Genomic DNA, 17,485 nt, shown 5'->3' with positions numbered 1-17,485 from the left:
AAGACACTGATAATTTGTGTACACAAATGGATATGCTTGCCTGTTTTATTTTGAATGGCTACAGTGAGTATTTTGAGGCTAGCCAATTAGTCTCCCTACCTTACAGATGAAGAGCACCTTAATGCTGTCAAAACAATAGCTAATTATTTGCCAGTGAAGACTCCACTGTGTGTAATGTTCAAGGATACTTGCTAGGACACTGCAATCATTTGAATACAAAAGCTCTGTCACCGTGACCTAATTCATCCTCTATTGGTCTAGGAAGGGCCAGTTCCAAAGCATGTAGTTTTGCACAGTAAGGACCAGAGACAGTGCAGTGAGAAGGAATTAAGGAATGACAAACCAGGATGTCAGCAAGAGGGGCTAGAAAGCACCTGCTTCTTCAGTATATGCTGGCTGTAAACCAGTCGTACTGTTCCTGCAGGCTACTTCAGTTGATACCATTAAAAATAACAATATAGTGTTTAAACAGAACAGCAGAACATTTTGCCTGTTTAGCAGCTACTGTTTCCAACATGCTGCAAATACTTAATACAAGTCTGCTTGCCTCCAAATAGGTTTTGTTTGCATTGGTTTTTAGAATCGCACATCATAAAAGAAAGTACATGGAAACATTAAGTATCAGCCAACCACTTCCCCCACCAGTATTAGTATTTTTCTAAATCGTTTTCATATTTGCTAAATCATATTTTGAATTATTGTCAAATCTATTGAAGTTTATTTCAGAGCAAGAGCCCTTTTTTATTTTTTAAAACCATCTGGAAACTTTCGGGCCACAGGTTTTTAAACTTATGCTCTTGCTAAGGGTTGACCATATACAGCTGCCAAGAAAAAACAGCTTTTCTCACAAATAAAAAACAATTATATTTAATGACATGATTAAAACAAGCAGGCTTTTTCATTCCCACTGATCTACTTCCCATAATACATTAAAAGAAAGACTCTTAATATCAAATATCCAAATGAGCATTGCTTAGAAGTTCACTATCAACCAAAAAGTTGTTTTTAACAGGAGCAGCCACTGTCAAAAGCAGACACAAAAAGACTTCTACACACATGCCACAAACGTCTGTACACGCTATGTCAAAATGAAGAGCCTGCAAAAGCACTAACATAAAATACAGCTCATTTTTACACTGCACAGGAGCTACGTCTGAAGTGGAAAAGGAGATTTCTGCTTTAACTTCACTGGGATGCACCCAGCTGCTGCTAACCTGATCCAGGCACTGTTCAGAGGTGCTGCCCCAGGACCCACTCTCCCTACTCTGCATGCAAACTTGAAAGTGTTCTGGAATGAAAGCTTAGGAGTTGTGTATGTCTCCAGATTAATTTAATATTTACGCTATAATTCCCAAACATTTGTGTCTTATTTGGAAAGAAGCACACCAAGTTTAATCTGTGCACTGGAGTTGAGGCTGCTACATCTGCACTGCTGATTATATATTTAAATAAAATGTTAAAACTTCTTAGAAAGCATGTGCTACGGACTCCATTTGCCACTGAAATGTAAGGAAGATGAATTTCCAGGAGAGCTCTCTCCTACCTAGAAGGCGCACAGCTGTCATTACCTGGTATGCCATCAGGCTGAGTGCCTGAACAGGATTTTGCTCCCTGTAACTATTACAGGCATGAGGAAAAACTGCTCTGGGCCCACATCATAGCAGAATGAGACTATGGTCAGGGGTCATATCCAAGCCATGCTTATGTCCTTCACACCTGCAACCCAAGCCATACTCCCTAAGAAGTGACTGCATGCTCTGGGGTGCAGGTGCTGTTCAGGACACAGCCCCAACAGCCCCACCGCAGGGCACGGCTGGGCGCAGCAGACAACATGGCAGAGCACCTGGGAAAGGTATTTAAGAAAGCGTACACTGCCAGGCACAGAAAGGAGTGAGGAATATAGTGTGAGAAACCACCCCAAGGACAGCAAGGCCAGTGAAAGAGGGCAGGAGGTGCTCCAGGTGCTGAAGTAGAAGTTCCCCTGCAGTCCATGTAGAAGACCATGGTGGAGCTGGCTGGCTGCCTGCATGGGAGGTCCTCACACAGGACGTGGTGGCCATTTGCTGAAGGACTGCATCCCGTGGGAGGAACCCCAACTGGAGTAGGGGACAGTGTGAGGAACTGCTATGGAGTGATGCATCCCAACCTTTTCACATCGCCCTGGACTGCTCAGAGAGAAGAGAAGACAAGAGGGAAAGAGCGGAGCAAAGTTGAGCCTGGGAAGAAGTAGGGAGGTAGGGAGAGGGCATTTTATTTGTTGTTTTTTTTTCCTCATCATCCAACCCTATTTTAATTAGCAATGAATTAAATCAATTTTCTTCAAGTCTACTTTGTCTACAATGGTAACTGTCAAGCTATCTCCTTGTTGATATCTCAACGCACAAGCTTTTCCATCTTTCTCCTCCCCCAGTCTTGTTGAGGAGAGTGAGCAAGAGCACGGCAGGGTGGGTGCATAGCTGCTGGCCGAGGTCCACTCACAACAGGGTGGAACAACAAAGCCGTTTTGCAGTTAATAAAGACAGCATCAACTGCTGCAAGGCATCCTTACTGCTATTTATGCAGAAAAATGTTTCTCCATAGCTCAGGGAAGAATGTCAGATAAGATAGCATGACGGTTTACCTGGCCATAAAATAATTTCAGCTCAACTCTTCAGGATACCACTCTTGAAGATGTTTTTATTGTTAAGGAAGTTTAAAAAAAAAGATGGATGTTCTACACGCAAAGTGCATTACAGTATTGCACACTGTCATTCCCATAAATCATTTGATCCTAGCAATGAATTAAACAGCGCTGATTTCTGATATTCATCCATTGCCAAAGTGAAATATCACAAGATGACTATGTATCTTATTTGGCCAGCAATGTTTTGCTTTCTCTTTCAATTGCAATACCAGTAAAAAAGACTTGGTTAAAATAATTACTTTTATAACAGACTGATTATTTTCAAGAATATACTGCTTGGTTACACTAAAGACAAAAATAAAACCACATCAGACTAACTAAAAATGTCAGAGGTGCAATGCAATTGGTATAATCCTGCCTTAATGTTATCACTTGCAACTCTTGTTACTAATGTTAACTTTGGTATGATCAGCTCTGCCTACAGGTCAAAAAAAAAATAAAATAAAACTTGCTTCTGTAACTGTACAGAGCATTTACTGCTTCTTTATTACCACAAAGTACACTACGAATAAGCCATCATTTGATACTGACGTTCATCAATAATATTCTCTCATTTATTAAACTGAAACCAGGACACTGTCAAATAAGCTTGGTCATTGTGAGAGACTCAAGGTTGCCAAACAAAAGGTTGAGGCATGTCCCCACAAGAAAGTTATCTGTATAACCCCCACTTGGAACTTTTTTTTAAGCTACTTTTTGTAGATTAGATAAGGAATGCTGACATGAGATTTTAAGAAAACAGATACAGGGATGATGGTGAGGCATCAACTGACAGCATTTTTTGCCTTTCTTTTACAAAGTGCTAAAAATTCCAGAGTATGGTCTTCTATCTTAATCTGTCATAAGGAAACTGAAGCTTATAACATTCTTTCATTGAAAGGAAAACTACAACAAAATTTAGTAGCAAATTATTTGGTTGAAAAATACAAAGCAAAACCTACATTATAGAAAATCAGGGAAAAGAAAATGAATGTTATTTAGTTACAATGATTAGTTTTCAGATATTCGACTCCAGGCTTATGATATTTTTAGTTGTTGAAATATAATCATATTTATTTGCTTTTTGGGTTATACGTGGATAAGCAAAAGCTATTTATTTTTTTTTAGAAAGTGGTGTGCCTGACAGAAATTTGCAAAAATCTACATAGAGACTGGCTCTATGAAAGATAATATGGTTTCATTGGTCCTTTATTTAGAGGGATCTATTGTTCTACTTTCAGAAAATACACACTATCATCTCTTTGCTACCTTAAAAACAGCAGTGGAAGTAAATATTTTCCTCATATATAAAAAGACTTCGGTCACACAGGCCAAGTAAATATTGATTTTACTATAGCTGAGCTTGGGGCAAGAAGTTGATTTCAGTAGTGTGCAAAGTGTTTTGTGAATTGCTTTAAAAATACCGTGTGTCGCAGCACACTAAACCAGCTAAGAACCTTTTAAAACAATCTGAAGCTGAAAGTGATTGAGCTATACTTTTCCTGGACTAGAAATACACATCTGAAAAAAATAAAGTAAACAGTATTACAGGATTGGCTTCACCAACTCAAAAACAAACAAACACACACACAGCATGAATCTCTTTCTGCCTTAGGAAGGTAGTCTTGAAGCATCAGTGTGAGTGAGGATGGACGTGCAGCTCAGTTAATCCCACAGAAGTGCTGGGTTTGGACCAGTCAGTCACCAACACAGGAGAAAGACTCGGACAGGACCTGCCTGATCATCACACACTCTTTATGAAGTTAGTCTCAGCTAAATAAAAATATTTTTTAATATTCCACTTTCAAATAGTTTCCTGGAAATACGTGATTTTTTACTAACATGGCCACAGTTCCAGTATCTGCCCAGCCCACTTTTTATTCCAGGCATACAACACAATAATGCATCCACATACTATAAATTAGCACTTCCCAGGTCCTAATTTCAAGTTAATCACACCCAAGTGTAGTTAAGCAATCCTGAATGGTGCTTTACATCAACGAAAAGGAGATATTCCATCAGTGCGGTATGAAAGCCACAATTAGTGAAAGACGGATCCAACCATGCTGCTGCCGTCTGAAGTGATAGTGCGAGCTCTTTTAACTGCCAAATGCTACAAAAAGCTATCAGTGACTGCTGCTGCATGCCAGCTCTGATCCGGGGGGACACGAGGGGAAAGTTGCAGACTGCTGCTCCACACCACCCCGAACTCGGCCACCACACCCGCTGCTTCCAAGTTTTAGGAGAGGAGAATCTTTTAGCCATTTTCTTTGCTGTTCGTCTGAACTTTCGGCTAAAAATTCATCTCAGCACGTAACAAGTGTCAAACGACAACGCCTCTCCTTCCCTTGTACAACAAGCCCGCTGTTTATCCGCGGGAAGGATCAGGGAGGGAATTACTGCGGCTCGCTTTCTCAGCCCCTCGCTCCGTGACGGTTACAATGCACTCCACCCAGACGCCACACAAATTAGGTCACATAGCAGACCATATCCCTGCCAATTCCTGCCCTATTCATAAGGGACCAGAACAGGAAGCATATGGAGCCCTCCAGTTAAGGGTCAGAACATTTCAGTGAAAACATAAAAGCGAACCAACACCAGATTATTCACTAGCGAGAGGAACAGTTTCTCCATACGGCAAGAGTGAGTCACAGGCACCAACTGCATCCGACAATGCAAAGGGGCACGGACTGCATCCAACTGCAAGAAAACTCCCCTGCAGCTTACTGAGCTGACTGGGCTATAAGAAAGAAAACACAGAAATATTTTCCACTTTTTCGGTATGCATGTGTACTTAATTCAATGTACATATGAAGAGGAGAGAGCTAAGAGAAAAAGTCCTTCCGAGCCTTAAAAACAGTTCACGTGAAGACTCAAAATGAGACTATGCAATATGAAAACTATCTGCTCTTGTGCATTTCATCTAAAACTACACTGTATTTCAAAGCACATTCATCATCACCTGCTGCCAAGAAATATACAGTTTCCATGTGTGCAAAAGCCAGAGTTGCTTTAAATAAAGCAAATTTGAAACCGACCCTCCAGCACAGCTCTGCTAAGCAAACCAACCAACCCAGAGCTTTGCAACTGCTCACAGTAACATGAACAATACAGCAAATATTCTTGCTGTTGTAACAGTTCACAGTCTCACGATAAAAATCATTTCAAGCTGCTATCAGTGCATCTATCCTGTGAGAACGCAAACTTCTTCCCACCTGAAAGGAAGCTTTTAACGCTTTTAATGTGTAACCTAGTGCTCTTAGGATTTCCAAAGGGAGGCTATTGATCAAGAAGGGATACCCAACTGTTAACAGAAACTAAATGCACAATTAAACACACGCAGAAAACATCTAAGCTATTACTTTGCAAAACACCTCAGTTGTGTCATTGCCGTTATTTCCCATTGCTATAAAAAATAAAGGGGGTGGGAGCTGCCCAGAACAGCTCATACAATAACAAGTAAACTGATCTCTTTTACTTCTGTTGACAACAGTATGAAAAAAGGTATCAGTAACAAAGGTCATTCAATTACTGCAGACTGCTGTATTGGCCTCCAGAGCTGGTATTTTACAGAAACAGTGCCAAAGGGCAATGCATTTTCAGAAAGTTTCACGCCACTTGCAACTTTTTCCTGCTTTCTTCATATAGATAAGGAACCTCCCCACAAATGGAGGAGTGACAGTCGTCTAGACAACAAGGCACTTGAGGCAGGAAGAAAAGTTTTAAAAAGCATCACATGAAATGCAGCTACACTGCTATGGTGTGCATAGATAAATACAATTTAGCCCACCAGTTTTTCTGGAACAGTTTCCGGGAAAAAGGAGAACACTTTCCCATGGCATTGGGTGGCAATGAACAGGAGAGACCACCTGCTTGGCCAGGTGAAGAAAGTGAGAGAGCCCTTCTCTCATTCCCCCCCTCAGATAAAGGTCCAGCGTTGGCCACAGCCAGGCACCACGCAGCCCACCTGTGCCACTGCACTCCCAGCACTGACCTGAGAGCTTTCAAGGCTTTTAGGAGAGATTAGACCTTTATAAATAAGGACATCCCATTACAGAAGTTAATATTTAGTATGCTTCAGGCCACAAACCAAATCTCCAACTTAACGTGCTCATTTGAAAGAGACAATGCTATAATTTTCACTACAGGCTTTCCTGCACCATTCTCCAAAGCATTTAGTACCGTTTCACAAAAAAGACCCCATATGGGTTCAAGAGTCCTTGGAGAAATCACAATCCTTTTTACCCACATCAGGTCAGAGGCAGGGGAGAAGCCTCCCCTGCTCTTTCCCATGCCGTTCAGACTCCAGAGGACAGAAGACTCTCACCCATTTAGGCTTCACCTAAACTAACGCATTGACGTTCACACAATTCACCAGATAAGAGCTTCAGCCTCCCTGCCACCAGCCCCACCAATTCTCACCCACCCACGTTTCTTACTGTTCAGGAAATCTGCAGCATTTAAACAACAAACCAGCAAGACCAAGGCTGCACCTCTGCCAACACTGTATTTACGAGCTAACAAATAACCCCCATTAACTTCTAGCCAAAGAGCTGCACACAAGGTGCCTCCTAAACTTCAAGTGTCCCCGTTATTTACATTCAGGACTTACGTGAACATTGATGGAAATGAAGAAGAAACAGTGACTGCTTGAATATAGTTCCTGAACTGCTTTATTAAAATATTTATCCTCTCTAACCTGGAGAAATGTTCTCCCCTGCCCCATATTGAGATTTCACTTTTTACTTTCAGTTTTTTTTCCAAGTTGCTTCCACACATCTCACCTTCTACCTTTTTTCATATTATTTTGCTCTCTTCTTCTCCGTTCATTTTTAATTCAATTGTCCAAACACACAAGTCTATCGAGTGCTCCAAATACAGAGTGAAAAAAGTGTTTGAGAATGAGCAGATGACCGAATTCAAGAACATCACTGTCCCAGAAAGCAGGTCTACAGTCCCACGCTTTATGGAAAGTTCTGAACCACTACAGTATAGGGATTTTCTTAGAAAAAAAAAAAATGTTTGACTGCAAATATATTTTATTTATATAAAAATATACACTTTTAAATTATATATAAAGATATAATTGCAATATAGCAGCCACAACATACATGCTTTTAAAAACAGGGGGCTCACAGGGAGGTACATTGGCCTTAAGAAACAGTCACTAAGCACTGCCTGCTCGAGCATATAAAGCATGGGAAAAAAACAGCAGACATCTCTTTACCTTGGAGTTTTACACTAGCCTAGCACGCAAACATCACTATCTTATCTGCATACAAAACTAATCAACTAAAGTTGTACCTCATTAGCAGGTTGAATATATGGAGATTCTGAAGAACACCAGATCTCTCTAACCTGTAATGTAACAAGCTCTCTAGATTCACTGTCCAAAGGAACTCCACCCAAGTTATGGAGTTTTCACATTTTTTTCAGTTCTAGAAGTTCAGATTGGGCCATGAGAGAATAGCTCCTGATCTCAACCCAACTGGCATACATCCAAACACACTTCATTGTTCTAACTGCAAGCACACGTAAGACCAGAATCTCAGCCCATCGTTTTATTTATTTAAAAGTAGACATTCTGCTGCTATATCTTAAGACATTGCTTTTCCTGCTGCATAAAGCCATAGCCAGACTCCAGCTTTCGAACAAACACACATATATATATACATATTTACATACGTACATATGTCATGCCAGAAGTCAAGTCAAATGAAATGGACCAAGTTCTCTGTGGGTTGGTCAATTCTGTACCGGCAAAGTTCTGACAACAATTCACAAAATAATCAGCTCCCATCTGTCAATTACTGCATCTCAAGAGCATATTTCCCATTCTGCCCCAAAGCAGGATGGCAAAAAGACCAGGAAAGAGAAACATCACCAATTTCTTTTGCTCCAAAGCACCCCCCCCCCCAAAAAAAAAAAAATAGAGAGAGAGAGAGAGAGAGAGATTATATAGATCCTTGGAGGCATCACCAAAGTTAAAGTTAAACTGAAAAAAAAGGGTTGAAGGAACTGTTTTAAGTATGGAAGTCCCAAAAAACACAGTAAGCAGAGTTATAGAGAATAAAAAAATACCATTGAATACTAAAATCACCATAACATCATGTAAGTTAAGAAAAGCAGGGGTATTGAGACTTTCACTTAAAGAGAACTGCATTAAGACTTACACCACGACAGTCAGCATCTTATACGTGAAAGGGAACACCGAGCGTTACAAAGCAAGTCCTGCAGCAGTAGGTGCGGAGCAGGCACAGGTCTCCCAGTGCTCGCAGTGGAGCAGTGCCACAGAAACAAAACAGACTGTAAGGACTCTTCCCCTTGTACCGTTTCCTGCCATGCCTTCGACTACCTGCTCCTGTCAGATTCAGCAAACTTGAGCTAAATTGGTCAAAGTAGCTTGTACAGAAGATAAGAACAGACCCTGGTGGCTGGATCCTTTCATCCACGGAGCTCTGAAAATACACTTAAACATGCACTCACCCAGCGGGGGATAACAGGTCTGTGTGTCAGTGTCCCGAGGCACAGCAACCTTGTACTTTTTCCACGCAACCTTTTTGGCTGTTTGAACACTCATGATCAAGCTCGGTCTTTGAAAAACAGGAAAGTGAAGATGGAGAGGAAGTGCACACTAACACCCGCACCAGAACTGCATGCCGGGATTCGAGGGGGAGGGAAGCGTTGGTTTCCCTCAGAGGGTTTGACACATTCAGCCACACCGTGACTGAAACCATCCAGGAAACAAACCTTTCTAAAGGCTACATATAAACAAGTAACAAGTTTCAAGTGAATTAAGGTATTTCTCCTCAAAAAGAGATGAACACACCACTTTGCTATTCCTTATGAAAACAGAAGAACACTCCAGCTTTCAAGCACTGACAAGTCACGTCCTACGTGCAGAAAACAGGAAAGAAGGTGGCAATTTTCCTTTTCTGTTCAACCCGTCTGCTCAAAAATACTTATTTTAAGAACCCTAAATATTTTTAGCATTTACTTCACAAGAAGCACGCAATATTTCCGTAACACTTTTTTCCCCACGTGCTTGATAGGACATGAAACCAGAACCAGTCTGCAAGGTGAGCAGCCATGTCATCTAATGGTACTTCAAGGGATCACAGGAAGACTTTAATGCCAGATTTCAGCATAAAAAGTCCCACAGATAACCTCCGTGTGGATGCAAGAATCACAAACTGTGACTAGGTATGCAGTTTCCACTGTGCAGTGATTCCAAACAAGACGGACCCCAGCCTACCAGAGCAGGAGGTTAATAATAAAAGGCTACGACAGCACCAGAGTTATTTTACAATGGGCCTTTAAACTGCGTTTACCGTCGGTACGGAAGGGGAATCTAATCCCTTGACCTTCAACATCCTGTTGTCAACTTTATAATCAGATGGAGAGGACTTTCCATCCTGTAGTTTTGAAAGGCATGGGATTCCAAATTTTACATTTGTGGATATTAAGCTCTACAGAACTCCAATAGTCACAAGAAGGTAATACAAGAGGAAGTTAAATATAGCAGAAGTACAGGCGTTACACTCAGTGAAGAGCAGTGCACAGAACTGGTTTCAGCAGCAGAAAGACAAGTGCTGTTTGATTTGCCTGTATTGGTATACTCCGCTGTGATGGCTGTTCTAATTGCAGCTTTTCTCTCTTATTTATGATCCAGTTCACCATCACATATTTGACAGACACGGCGGGAGGACAGGGGAGGAAATTTTAAGTAAATAAATAAAATCAGTATTTTTCTAAGTTTACTGGGGCAAGAATCAGTCTTGCTTTATTTTGTGGGGTGGGGTTGCTCCCTCCCCCCCTCCAATTTTAAGAATTCCTCAAAGTTGAAGACTGCAAAATGCACACAAGAAGAGTTTTGTTTCCGTGAACAAAGACAATCGTACATTCATGGGGCTAAATCAGACTTTTGTATCCAAACATTTCTGTGGACCATGCAAGCAAGAGCAACGTGAAAAGGTAATAAAGTTTTAAAACTAAGATTCCTATTTTTGAAACAAAACAAAGATGATTTATTTTGCCATAGCAAATACAGATCTCAACCTTACTGTAACAAAGCACTTCAAAAGCACAAGAAAGATACATCACCAATTCTACCAAGCACACGATGACAATTAGCAGGAAGCTATCCACACATGCTAGAATTACTACCAACAGCCCCTCAACTCTGTTTTTTCAGGTCCTGATGAGGCTGGTCTGCAGTTCCTAGGAGAGCCCTGCTGCTGATCCCATACCTCATCTCACCTACTGCAGACAGGCCCTGCCTCCTCCTCCCAGGCAAGGCCCAAACCAAATCAAGACCTTCTCCATCAGGCACTTGCCAAGATGGAAAGATAGGCATGAGTTCCAGGAGTTGGCTATCATTACAACACTGAGGTTTCCCACTCCTCAATAAAGAAAAGGCATGCAGCCAGCGAGGGCTGTGAGACCAACACCATCTCAGAGCCTCCATCACTTGTTGAGCTTCAGCATTAAGGTATTAGAGGGGCTGAGGGAAGCCACTGATTCACCAGAGATCTTCCAAAGTATTTATACTCTGGAGCTTTGCCTGCCACTACAAGTTACATACCACATGTTAGAGAAGTTGCTTTAATCTAACAGCAAGTTTTATTCCAAAAATCCAACATTTCAATAAGAAGATACACTGAGAATATTTATTACCTTAAAAAAAAAAAAAAAAAAAAAAAAGTATTCGGGGACGGAGAGGGAATGGTTTTGTTTTAAATTCTTCATTTTAAACAAAACGCCTTGCCTAAACAGAGATAGGTTCTGATGTGAAATCGTGTTACTAATTCTACAGACAAAGAAGTTAGCTTTAGGATGGCAATTTTTTTGTTATTTTTTTTTTAAGATGCTTTTTAAAACATGAGGTTACAGCCTCTGCCAAAGGCTGAAGTATTGGGTGTGAAATCCATGCGTTAACCATAAGAGGCGATAAGCAAGAAAGAAATAGGAGCTTTTCGGGAAAGCAATCTTAGAAGAAGGCAAAAGAGTTTTGTTTTTTTGTTTTGTTTTCCTAAACAAACTCAAGAGTTCAACACACTCACACACACACTCTCCATAAAACACTTCATTCATTAGGAGATGGCCTATTCCTACTACTACTGAATTCAATAGGCCATTTATTTAGCAGTTCTCTGCCTAGAGTATGTGCTCTCTTTTATTCACTCTGGTGTTGACAGCAGTAATCAAATTTTGTACATACCACCGACTCTATTATAGTTCAACAGCAGCTGGCTGTCTGCCTAGTCTTCTTATCGTCATGTAAGATAAAAAAGACCAGCCAAACAGACCAGCTGAAACTACAGGAAGAAGTAAAATGTAGAGTCAAGCCTAAACAAAAGTCTAGTAGGGAGAAATCACATGCTTTTATGCTTACCCGAGTATTACAAAACATGGGAGAAAAATAAGCCTAGGCTCAACACAAGATAAGTTAACTTTGACAGTTTTCAGAATTGCAGCTCAGATGGCGACTCAGACCTTGCAGAAGAGAAGGCCTGAATGCCACACGTCACACATGAAATACTACACATTAACAGCCCGGTCTATGCAGCAGGAAAGCAGAAGAGAGAAGGCACAAGGGGGGAAAGAAGAGAGGGAGGGAAAAAAAGAATTTCATAAATTCATTTGAAGGTGAGCTCGGAAATACCCAAGACCACTTCTCCATGCCACCCCAGCAAAGTCAGCACCAGATTCACAGTGAAATTCAAGTTCACAGTTGCATGCAATAATTGGAGCAGAGGACAACATCCTTTAATTACAAAAATTCCCCGTAAGCAATACAGTTGTCTAGAATGAGATTGGTTTCCATTTCTTCCTTGCCATCTGGTTCTGGGGAGCCTTCCAAAGAGCCTTGAATGCCTTGACGTGGAGAAGAGGAAATTGGCTTTGTTTTCACGGCCTCCCTCCTCCCAGCTTTGTTCCAAGCAGGGCCTGGTTAACACTTCTCTGAACTTCCACCCTTCCAGACATGTCTGCAAGAAAAGGCTGGTTTTATGGAGGAGGAAAAGAGGGAAAAAACTGTCAGGATTTCTTATGGGCAGAACAAGAAAATACAGAGAAGGAAAGTGAAGGAGGAACTCTGTCGCAAGAGAGCCAAGAACTTTTCTCCTTCCTAGAGACACAGCACGCTTCTGCAGGGTTTCTGAGCTACCTCTCCAGCCCTACCCCTCCTAATGCTGCTATAATAAGCTTCTAGTTGAGCATTCCTCATGCTGTGTGACATTAACACCCCATAATTTTGTTCGGGATGTTTTATTTCACCACAACATGAGACTTTTTTTTCCACTGGCCTGACAAACATGTTTTGAATTAGCAGACCACCCAATGCTGGATCTTCAGTGAGCAAATAAGAGAGCTTAGAGGACAATGCTAAAGAGAAGGATGCTGAAAAGGCAATGACAGGAACTTAAACAGAAAGCAATGTTTTGAGTGCATCTTGATGGAAACTAGTAATTAGTTTAACCTCTACTCCCAGGAAGCCGACAGCAACAGCAACATCAGATGGGTAATGAAGAGTGCTTAGCATCTCAGTTGCAGCCCCTTTTGCACAGCAGGTTCATGGCAGCATGAAGCACTGTGTTGAACGTGGAGTTTGCAGCACCGGAACTAGGACTGGCCTCACTACTGTGGAAAAGGAACAAGGTTTTGAGTATTGCAGCTGTTAGAGCACCACGGTAAAGATAACGTGCTGATACCATCACAGCACTCACACGGATGGCTCCAACACCAAACACTTCCAGCACGCAGTGTTTTAGTAATATTGGGCTTGACACATGGTGCCCTTGTGAAATAGCACTCATGTGGCTGCTGCAGCTAACCAACTGGCTCATCTTGCAGAAGGAAATACCAGAAATTATAGATAAAGTGTGACATCCCCAATTTTAGTTACTCTTATCTGGGGGAGGGCAGGCGGCATGGAGGCAAGTGTCCTTTATTCTCGTGTACAGACACCGAAGGGAACATTTCAAATGTAAACTCGGTTAAATTTCTGGAGCACATCAGTCTGCAGGACGTGTTGGTTACACTGCAGTCATACCTGGGAAACTTAAGCAGCACCACCCTTCCACAGAGCACCCGGAGCCTCCTCTGCTCCCAGCAGCACCAGAGGAGCCGGGGGAGGTCCAACAGGAGGCACAGCTGCCTGCCACGTTTTATTTGTCATTTCAAATGCTGAGCACTCCTGAAAAAAAGGCTCCTGCTCATTTGTAGGCACCTTTATAAAACTACACCGGGGCACAATGTGTATTTCAGCAGGACCCCTGTGCCTGCTGGCCACCGTCACAGGACGGCGTCTTGTTTTGTAAATGCCAGTTTCCGCCTCCGAGAACAGAAACATCTCAAAACTTTCTTCTGAATTTCATGGGGATTTTTCAATAGAAAGCATCTTTTGATACATTGTTTTCAATTTAGCAAACGTGGGCTGGAAGAATGACAAACCTGCAAGATTTCATTCTTAACCACAGTTATGTGGGTTGGTTTTATTTTCAGCAGACTTCCATAGGTACCCATGCTGGTCCAGAACGTAGTTCTGGTCCAGTTAAGCATAGTTCTGGTAAGAAATGCTGGCCAAGATGAACACCAGGATAGAGAATACTCTCAGAACAGTCCCATCAGCAGCATAAAATTAAACAAGAGTACTCCAAAGCCTCCAGGCATGTGCATGGCTAAAAGCACTAGAAGCAATGTACATGTACCCACACACACACACTATATGCATATATGTGCACTCTGAGCAGCATCAGACCTTGCTAAGCCAGGGGGAGCAACCATCCCACTCCTGTCAGTGTTCAGAAGCATTTGGATAACACCCTCAATAATATGCCTCAACCTTTGGGCAGCTCTGAGGTGGGCAGGCAGCTCTGAGGTGGGCTAGGTGGTATTTGAATGTCCCTTCCAACTGAACAAGTCCCTAAATATGACCAAGCTCTCCCCAGAAAAAAAGCAGTGCTAAGGTGCTGGGTTTCACCTCAGGGAAGGCAGAGGGCAAGGAGTGCACAGGAGGAAGGCTGGGGAGCACTTCTGGAGCACGTGCAAGCCCACGGCCCTCTGTTTGTCAAGGCACCCTCAGCTAAGGAAGCCTCTACCAGCTAATGCTGCCTTTATCCTGAAAGCAAAGCCATGCTGCCCAACCTCCTGCTGCTGGGGATGAAGGAGGGAAGATGATCACTCTTAGATTTATCACAAGCGCATTTCCACAGTGGTACAGTCACAGTGATGATTGAGGGGATGGTGGCTAGCAAGTGCCCTGAGTAACTGCAGCATCAAGCATCCAGAAGGTGGATGTTTTTATTTTTATGCCCTGCAATGACACTTGGGTGATCAAATAGCACCCTGTGAGACATTAACTCTTCAGCTGTACCAGTTAGAGCACACAACATTTATTTTTCTATTGTCACAACTACCAAAAGAATACATGTTTATTATCCATCTTTGTAGAATTAGCATGACATTTCTCCCACCCAGGTGCTCTACTTCCCTCCCCATGTGCAACAATGGATTTTATTCATCCTCTTCCAAAAAGAAAAGCCACACAGAGCAAAGGGAAGGACAGCACCTCACAGAGCTGTTCTGTCTTCTGCAGCAACTGCTGCTGAAGTGCTTCAGACTTCCCACAGCGACCAGGCTTGGATGGGAAGTTGTGTTACCCAGGAAAGGAGGGATCCGCAGAAATGCCGGAAGCCATTTGCAGCCCTCAGCCCTCCCGGTCCATCACTGAACAGCAGGAGTGTTGCAGAGAGCTCCCCGAACTAAACAGGCTGTCTTAGTTGAGAAAGCTAAGAGCCAGTAAGAAACCATCAGTGGCACCACAGGACTAAGCAAAAAGACATCTGCTCACTGCAGTTATATATATGGGTGACTGCAGGCAGCTCAGGGACAGCCCTCCTCCAAGCAGCTTCTTGTCCATTAGCACGCTTGGACAAACTCATATGAGAAGTCTGGCTTGTTTATGCTTACCGGACTTCATCTTTTTCATCATTTTTCACTACAACTGCAGAGAACAGAGTTAATACCAGCAAACAAACACATCTCCAGATGAGCTCTCCTCTCTCCAGCAGAGGAAACTGCCTCCTGCCAAGGGTCCCATGAAAGCCTCCCTCCTCCTCCTGGAATAACACTGCTGTTATCTGAGTAAATAAACAAACAGAGCAACTGCATGCCTCCTTGGCTCAGGGCAGGCGGGCTGCACGGGGTGCACAGGAACCAGCACAGCTACACTGCACACAGTGAGACTTTCCTTTCCTGAGACTCCTTTTCCACAAAAAACACACACCACCACACACAAATCGTGTGCTCCACCTCAACCTTCTGTAAATCCTCCAGCTAACTGCAATCTTACTATACCTCTTGCTCATTTGTCCCAATAGTTAAATGATGCTCAATGATAAGCAAGACAGAACAGCTTCTCTGGAGGTTCCTGGACACACACAGTCACAGGCAGAGATCTGGCAGCCATGAGGACAGATGTGCATCCTTTCCCAACACAGTAGTCTGCCTCAGGCCCCGTGCTTGTGCTCCCAAGCAGCCAGGGACTGTCCCATCCTGCACACCAGCTGAGGAGCTAAGTGACAGCCAGGCCAGCAGGCACCCCTCCTATCTCCCCACCACACAAACCACACCCAGAGCAGAAACATGGTGGGAGGAGGACTGGGCAGGGGCAGGCAGCTAAGGGACAATAAGGGATTCCATTCTGCAAGCCAACAAAAGGCTGCGTGTTCCCATCCTCACTTGTTTTCAAGGATTACCAGCAAGCTCTCTGTGCATATCCTTTGCAGGCTTCTGTCAGGTCAGACGGAAAACAACAGGCTCAGCTATTCGAGCTCAAGTGTGTGGAGGAGTAATTACCAAAGCTCCACTGGACAGAAGGATTGCATTCTTTTATTCTCCACATGCCACCACCCACTAAGAAATCATAATAAAATTTGCAGAAACCTTATAAGCAAAGCCAGCACTGCCACGCAGGAGTTAGCCTGCAGTCACTCAGCACCCGTCCCAGAAACTCCACCTGTACCTCTCGCAAGGACAGCGATGCTTGGACACTGCTACTCCTGTCACCTGTATGGTTTTTGTCATCAGCACAACCAAGCATTACTTGAACTTAAAGCTTAAATTACGTGCAAACCTTGAGATACTGCCACAGGTACTGTAAGCTTCAGGAAGTCCTCCCGTGTAAGTCCTGCAAATCACACATTTCCAAAAGCCTGAAAAGCAAAGTCCCCAAACAATTTCTGCTTCAGAATTACTGTGATGCAACACAGCACTCTCTTAAATATCCCGTGTCAAAAATATATGTGTAATTCCTGATTTTAAACTACTTTAAGGGTTGAAAGATGCTGATGCTACAGTGACACCGTTATCGGTCACCTAGTGAAGCATCATGCCTTAAACCTATGGTGTGAGCAGGCACGTGCTCATTCTCATCACTCACCTTAACACCAGCTTTTCTGCTCTTCATTCCCCCTCTCTCACCCATTTTGTGTGATTTGTTATGAAGCCACATGGTGTTTACTTGAACAACCTTACAACAGGTTAAAAAGAACTGTACGTTACTTTAACAAAAGCATTTTGAAGCTGAAGCCTTTAAATTCAAAGGGGGAGGAAGGGAATAATATTCTACACTGATAGCTTTAATGTATTTCAAAATACGTGCATATAGGGAATATATTCATACTAACAACTATTAGCACATGAGTAATCAATACATGAGTAACTCTGGAGAAAGGTTTTACACAAAGCAGGTGTGATCATGGCTCTGTATATAAATACCATGTACCGCTTTGCATGCTCAGGACCCTCACTCCATTCAGC

The 17,485-nt window shown here is 42.7% G+C and overlaps 1 protein-coding gene across 3 annotated transcripts in view; it reads right to left on the bottom strand.

Moving 5' to 3' along the window:
* Positions 1-17,485, bottom strand: part of UTRN (utrophin) — a 366,839-nt gene that overhangs the window by 326,904 nt on the left and 22,450 nt on the right. For 2 of the 3 annotated variants that reach the window (XM_084513506.1, XM_084513508.1), the window contains exon 1: positions 9,149-9,280. The exons of the other annotated variant lie outside the window; for it this stretch is intronic. In XM_084513506.1, the coding sequence (XP_084369632.1) occupies positions 9,149-9,242 (94 nt within the window). In that variant the 5' untranslated portion in view covers positions 9,243-9,280. Of the gene's footprint in view, positions 1-9,148; positions 9,281-17,485 lie in introns of those variants that run through there. 3 annotated transcript variants of the gene reach the window in all.

This window comes from Aythya ferina (assembly GCF_964211825.1).
Source record: "Aythya ferina genome assembly, chromosome: 3".
In the NCBI taxonomy this organism is placed as follows: Eukaryota; Metazoa; Chordata; class Aves; order Anseriformes; family Anatidae; genus Aythya; species Aythya ferina.
This window is presented reverse-complemented; position numbering and strand designations above follow the sequence as displayed.